Below are 7,370 nucleotides of genomic sequence, written 5' to 3'. Positions count from 1 at the left end.
CATTATCACCACAAAGGGGGCCCCACGATTTCAGGTAATTTGAAGTTTATATTTGGCTAGGTGTATAAATATGTTAATGTGGAGGTTTCAGGAAGCCCCCTGTTCCTGTGAGAGGGGCCAGCCGTGAGGTTACTATGACGATACGAGGTAGTTCATGGTGGATACCACAAAACCCCTTCCTCTTGGTACCTCTACCACTTGAACACTTTACGTTCACACTTCACACACTTTACCACACTTATTACCACTGTTTTTGTTTCTGTTATTATTGCTGCCTTTTGTATGTTATTATTATTATTTATTATTGTGTTCAATGGTGTTACTTCTTTTACATATTTTTTATATATTTAAACTTTTGCTTATCTTTTTTTTACTTTATATTGTATTGTTCCTGCTACGTGGCTTTCGAGGTAGGAACCAAGCTTAAGCATTTTACTCTTGTGTGTACAATAAGATGTGATAAAATTCATTCAGATTCTGATTCTGATTTTTACCATGGCAACCAAGGAGCGTAGGGGATGTGGGAGGAGCGGAGGGGATGTGGGAGGAGCGGAGGGGATGTGGGAGGAGCGGAAGGGATGTGGGAGGAGCGGAGGGGATGTTGGAAGAGCGGTCTGTTACAGTCCCTGGTTGTCGAGGAGGCTGTGCTGCAGGAACCAAAGGCATCAATAACACTTGGTAACGAGACTACTTGGGAACTGAGTGCCAGGCCTCGACCCGCGGACTCGTATGTTTGAAACATATATTTTGATGGCAAGACATTTTTTTCTGCAGGTCTAAGAAGAGCCTCTGACAACATTGTTGTAAACCTGAAGTGCCAACGGGGATAAGCGGACAAGGCTTTTTATTTATTTTTACGCAAAATAAAGTTTACCCAACCATTTAATAGAAAGAAGAGACTGGACGACGATGTTCAAGAAAAGCAGAAGCAAAGTGCTGGTGGATGACGCGTCAGAAGAGGATGACATGTCGTGGCACTACGACCACTGCTATAAGGTAAGGGTTCCGAACCCCCAGACATCAGATCAGCCTCTGGACCAATCTCCTCATTAGGTTGAATCTTTACAAATAATCCCTTCTGTTTGTAATTAGCCCTCGATCTTTCTGAATAATTAAATAAGGAGATGACAGCAGTTAAAGGAGGAGATGTTGAGGTTTATAAAGACACACCCAGCAGTGGGACTGTGAAGACCCTCTGTTTGGTTATTATTTTAAGTTTTAAAATCGGACATTTGGAAATCGTTTCTAGGATAGGATCAGTTCCTAGTCTACTGAGGGAAAGGCTTTATTGTGTCTGTCACGAGGTGGGAGTGACCTGGTGTGTGAAGTGATGAGGACAACAGGATGATGAGGAGTGCCAGCTGGAGCAACAAGTTACAGCGACTCAACATATAGGCAAATTCGATTAGTAGTATTAATCTTACTTCACTAGGCTAGCTGTAGCCTATTTGAATAATTTCACTCAAGTGAAATGGGTTAGCCCTTTTCAATTGTAATGCTTTATGATAGAGTTGGATAGACAGGAAGGTATGGGAGAGAGAGGGAAGGACATGCAGTAAAGGACCACGGGCAGGAATCGAACCTGGGTCGCTGCGACCAGGACTGGGCTTTAAAGCTCTACCTGCTCTATCTTCCCTACAAACCTTTCTGACCTCTATTGAGGTAACGTTAAGATACGCGCCTTCCACCATGAACGTTCACATCGTCAGTTGAGTAAGATCCGTGTTTGAGGTCCACAATCTCCTGTGTCAGCACAGACAGGCAGCTGGGCTCTGTGGGAGATCTGAGGGGTGGAGGTGAAAGGTCAGCGCGAAGAGACACACACACGCACACACATGCACACACACACACACACATGCACACTCATAAAAACTGACCTGGATTAGAACCGTACAACGTCCTTGCATAAAAAAGTGCTTAGTCATGTGATACTGGAGTTGCATGGACAAAATCTTTGCTCCAACTCGATTAAATGGCATAACGCGTTGCATGGTGCTCATTGACATGGTAAGAAGTCACTACACTCTTTGCTATCCAGGATCTCTGGTGGCAGTATGGAGGCAGGAGAGATAAGGTTGTCACACACAGCAGGTAGTGCAGTAACTCCTACCAGTGCCTCTTCCCTTCCCAGCATAACGCACCCACTGGTGGGATACTGTCAGGGTCTCTGTGTCCCTTGGTGGGTGTTCTGAAAGACTCCAACCTTGGGAACCCAGGCTTGTGGCCCCTGGCCCTAAACCACAGCCCGACCCCTGCGGGCCCCAGCCCGCTATGTTTTCCAGCTGGCCATCACTGAGCGTGCGGCCCGACGGGTCACTGACCTCCCCCCTGTTGATGGAGGGGGTACGTCAACACGCAGCTCTTGCTGAGTCGTCATGGCAATAAGTTATTCCAGTCAGAGATGGTAAGAAAGATAGAAGGCTTTGAGCTCTGTCTCACCATGGAGGACAGCTCCGGGCTGAATGATGACGAGATGGAGAAGCCATGTGATCTGTTCTCATATTTAATGGAGAACCCTACAGCTGGGGGGTAGAAGACAGACAGCAGACTGGACTTCAGCAGGGAAGGAGGGGGAGAGGGAGAGATAAAAGAGAACAATAGAAACATGAGTGCATGCACATACCCACAGCCCCCACCACCCACACACACCCACCCACCCACCCACCCACCCACCCACACACACACACACACACACACACACACATACACACACACACACACACACACACACACACACACACACACACACACACAGTGTAACAACATATAACATACCAAACAGAGATATGGGTGACAGAGGTAACAGACAGACAGGTAAACAGACCAGCAGACAGACAGACAGACAGACAGACAGACAGACAGACAGACAGACAGACAGACAGACAGACAGACAGACAGGCAGGCAGGCAGGCAGGCACTCAGGCAGGCAGGCAGGCAGGCAGGCAGGCAGGCAGGCAGGCAGGCAGGCAGGCCGGTAGGCCGGCCGGCAGGCAGGCAGGCAGACAGACAGACAGACAGACAGACAGACAGACAGACAGACAGACAGACAGACAGACAGACAGACAGACAGACAGACAGACAGACAGAACATGGCTTTAACCGTGAAGGAGGGATTTAAAGTTCATCTATTTGTTCTGCTGCTCCCACCGCAGAAGAGCCAGCGCCTGTTTGTGCTTGTGTGTGTATTCATGTGTGTGTTTATGTGTCAGAGCATGTTACTCAGAGCGGCTCCATGTTAAACTCCACAGCTGTCCTTCTCCGTGTCACTGCTGGTGTACCTTAAAGGAAACAGAACGGATCATGTAGGATGACATCAAAAGGCTAACACGTCGGATAGAGATCAGGAGGCTAGGCTTAATCATCATGAGACTCAAAAGATACATTCATATGTTTGTTTAGGAAGAGACCCAGTTGCAATTCAATCTTGTGTTGGATTGTAATCATTCATTGGCCGGCTTTGATTTGGTTTTACGTTGTATGTTGTTGAAGAAACCAACATATATTTTACCTATATTTTCTCCCAAACAGAGACACAAAGCAAAGACAAAGCAAAACGAGATATATCTGCCCCCCTCTGAGGTGTGGAAGCTAAATTACCCCATGTGTGAAACATGACTGTATCCCCGAGCTCTCTCTCTCTCTCTCTCTCTCTCTCTCTCTCTCTCTCTCTCTCTCTCTCTCTCTCTCTCTCTCTCTCTCTCTCTCTCTCTCGCTCTCTAAACTCCTCATTATATTCTATAAGTAGTAGTGTGTGATAACCTAACTATTCTTCATGTCATTAGACCTCTTGTGTGTATCCAACTCATGGCTACAAGCTCAGGGCCCATCATGGCTTTATCATTTTACATTTTCACCCAGGTGTGATACAGCAGTATTGTCAACTGTTCCGGCTGTCTATTAGGTATTTTTTATATTTCATAGCGGCATCTTGTCTCTCTCTCTCTCTCTCTCTCTCTCTCTCTCTCTCTCTCTCTCTCTCTCTCTCTCTCTCTCTCTCTCTCTCTCTCTCTCTCTCTCTCTCAGAACACATGCTAAGGCAACTAAAGATTTTACCAAGCGGCACTGGTTTAACTAACTAACTGTGTGTTTGTGCGTGTGTGTTTTAGGACAAAGACATAGAAGGAGTGGGCGAGGAGGAAGAGGAACAAGAGGAAGCTGCGAGTACCGGATCTCAGGTACACACACAAAGACACACACAGACATGCGCACACACTAACACGTTCCTCATCCTCTACTGCTATACTCTTAATCCTAGAGCTTCTCTCTCTCCTGTCTTCATTAACTGTAGAAACACACACAAATACTCTCCAACTAGACGACCCCCAGTGTCTGATAACGCACACAAGGAATACTATCAAAGCCATGATGTCTGCTAAAGCCAGCATGAAGTGCATCAGTGGTGCCTGCAGTGTTTATCTGTAATCAGTCGTCTGTCATTCACCACTGCCCTCGTCTACTACCCCTGTTCAGCCATCACCATGCAGGTTCTACCCTGCCCTCGCAAACACCTATCTTGTTTGTTGTGGTTACTCTAGATTGGGTGCGCGTCTGTGTCTGTGTCTGTGTCTCCGTGTGCTGTGTCTGCAAAAGAGCAGACAATTTGGATTCAAAGTGCTAATCACATAGCTACCATGGCTGGTCATGAATACAAACTTACCCTCTTTGGTTCGAATTTTGTCTAAGTGTTATGGTACAGAACGCTTTGCGTCCGTGTAAATGTTTGGCTTTAAATAACAGATATGCACTGTATTCTCTCCCTGCCATGGTTGACCATTGTACAGGGCTGGGTGATGGTGAGGTTACAGGAAGGGGGGACTATTTCATAACCCGTCCTTTTTGTATGTAAGGATAAGAGCGGCTGGGCTGGAACCGGGAAGGAAGCTCAACATTCTTTAGAGGAGTTGGGAGAGAACAATCTCTGTGAAAGGAAAACAAGGTTGAAAATAGCCACAGCGTATGGAGGCCCATCGCTCACTCTCTGGTTGTATGGTGGACTCCAAATGAATGGGACCTGGCCTGGCCTGGGGAGCTGACCTTAGCCAAGTGGCTTTTATTAATAATGATAATATTTGAATTATTCAAAAAATCTATATTTGTTAAAACTTGAATCAGTGAAACAAATGATAAAGAAGAGAAAAAACTAGTAAGACAGGGAAAGGGGTTTGGTGAGGAGAACAAGACATGGACCTCATGGTTAACATGGCAGGGAAAGCTGAAAAAAAAAAGCCCAAAAATACAATACTAACAAGTTGAGAACCAACGAGCAAACAAACCCAAAAGGGTTGAAGGGTTCACCATTGTGAAAGGCATTGAACCTCTCTGTCCGCCTGGGGGTATATAGGGGGGACACCCACCAATTGTCTAGCTTCTTCTTCTGGGGTGTGGGTGGGTAGGTCATAGAGCTCCCCCTGTACAAACCAGAAGCCTTTTTTCATAACCTTATTTGTGTGTGTGTGTGTGTGTGTGTGTGTGTGTGTGTGTGTGTGTGTGTGTGTGTGCGTGTGCGTGTGTGCGCGCGTGCGTGCGTGCGTGCGTGCGTGCGTGCGCGCGTGCGTGCGCATGTGCGTGTGCGTGTATATGTGTTTGCGTGCAGAGGATGTGTGGACCTCCATCTCGGCACCGGCTCGGAATGGATAGTTTAGTTCCAAGGTGTGGTGCATTGAAATTTAGATATGTCATTCAGACTTGAATTCACCCTTCTATTATATGACTTGCATTGCCGTAACATGAGGAAAGTAACTTTATGAATACATTTATAGAGGAAGGAAATCTCTTATACCCAAGTCCAGGCCTGCATTAACCTGCCATTGGGCCCTGGGGCTTAGAGGTTTAGTAGGCCCCCTGAGAGGGGATCCTACAATGAAGATATGTAAATTATTTTACACATCTGGGGGGCGGGCATCCACCAGCTATCACTAGGGGGTGCCCACGGCACTCCCTAGTGGCCCCATTTTTTCTCGGCTCATAATAAGCCTCTGATCTTTGTATGCCCCAAACAAAAAATCACATTGTCTTCGGGCTACGCCGATCGGGGGGCCTATTATGAGCCAGTATAAAAAAAAGAATAATAATAATAAAAAAAAATACATTTACTGCAGATGATAGGCCCACTGATCATCGTAGGCCCTTGGGCTTCAGCCCAGGTAAGCCTGTGCATTAAGGCGGTCCAAGCCCCGTCCACACGGAAACAATTTTTTGGTGAAAACACATATTTGTTGTGCGTTTGGGCCTAAAACAATGTATTTTGAAACCAGGTCCCAGGTAGCCTGGCACCGCCCTCCTACCTACTTCTGCTCAATTTTCATTTCACTTCAGTACTAGGTCTGGGTCTGCTTCATATGCATGGGTTCCTTGGAAGCCAGGTTTTTGGCGGTCCAATCAGCGAACAGAGGGAGTGGCTGAGAACGATGACGTCGAGGTTGCGCGCCAGTTTCAGTTGTAGTCAGAGGAAGACCAGGAAGACAATGGAGAAGGATACGAGAGAAGCTATTCGGTCTGTTGTGGGATCGCTGCCGAATATCGATCAATTAAAGCCGGAGCAAGAACAAGCTTTGCTGAGTTTTGTTGGTGGCCAAGATGTTGTGGCGCTTCTCCCCACCGGGTTCGGGAAAAGTTTGACTTTCAAGCTGGCTCCGTTAGTGGTGAAGGAGCCGGTCCCATCGCATGACATACGTCACGACCAAACGCTATGCGATTGATTATGGCAGATCCAGAGTAGCACTGGGCAGAACCAATCATTTTAAAACTTCAACAGACACCCGCCTCCAAGTGAGTGAACGTTTGTCAATTGGGCAGTTCCAGACCTTCTGTACAAATGAAATGAAGTACGATGGTCTGGTAGGACCAGGCTAGGTCCCAGGGTGGATAAGATAAAAATGTCCCAATCCGTTTTGGTGTTCGGATTCGTGTGGACGCCAGATATGCAAACGATGACGTCATAGCCCCCCCACACACACACACACCAGGAGGGGAAAGTTAGGGTTCCGTCAAATTTGTTTTGTTTTATTTGATTTGTATTATTTTTGTAGCTTTAAATACAGGCCCTTGGTAAATGTAATTACTAACTCTACATTCAAAAGTATTTTCTGCTCAATCTAAAAGGTTTAAAAACTGCTTTCTTTGCCTGTCTTCTTCTTTAATTGGTGGAGAACCAGCACCACACAGTGGCCTCGAATATGTACTACAGCGTTTCTAAAGATAGATGTGTTTTGTCATGAGTCAGTCTTTAAGGAGATATTCCTGAAACGCATTAAAGGAAAATGGAGGGGAAAAGATTGTTTTCTCCCGTGTGGACGGGGCCTCAGTATTATAGGGGAAATATGTTGCATGTTGCAACACCAGCAATATTTATATACTAACAAATTGTGACA

The 7,370-nt window shown here is 46.3% G+C and overlaps 1 protein-coding gene across 1 annotated transcript in view; it reads left to right on the top strand.

Annotated features, from left to right (window-relative positions):
* Window positions 1-603: 603 nt before the first annotated feature.
* The window catches only part of si:ch211-225h24.2 (uncharacterized protein LOC564539 homolog), a 12,178-nt gene continuing 5,411 nt past the window's right edge, over window positions 604-7,370 (top strand). Inside the window, exons 1-2 of the mRNA XM_056580914.1 lie at window positions 604-996; window positions 4,107-4,175. Of these exons, the coding sequence (XP_056436889.1) occupies window positions 910-996; window positions 4,107-4,175 (156 nt within the window). The 5' untranslated portion in view covers window positions 604-909. The remainder of the gene's footprint in view (window positions 997-4,106; window positions 4,176-7,370) is intronic.

Source organism: Gadus chalcogrammus, chromosome 21 (genome assembly GCF_026213295.1).
Source record: "Gadus chalcogrammus isolate NIFS_2021 chromosome 21, NIFS_Gcha_1.0, whole genome shotgun sequence".
NCBI lineage: Eukaryota > Metazoa > Chordata > Actinopteri > Gadiformes > Gadidae > Gadus > Gadus chalcogrammus.
Note: the sequence above shows the minus strand (reverse complement) of the source record. Positions and strands in the feature narration are given on the sequence as shown.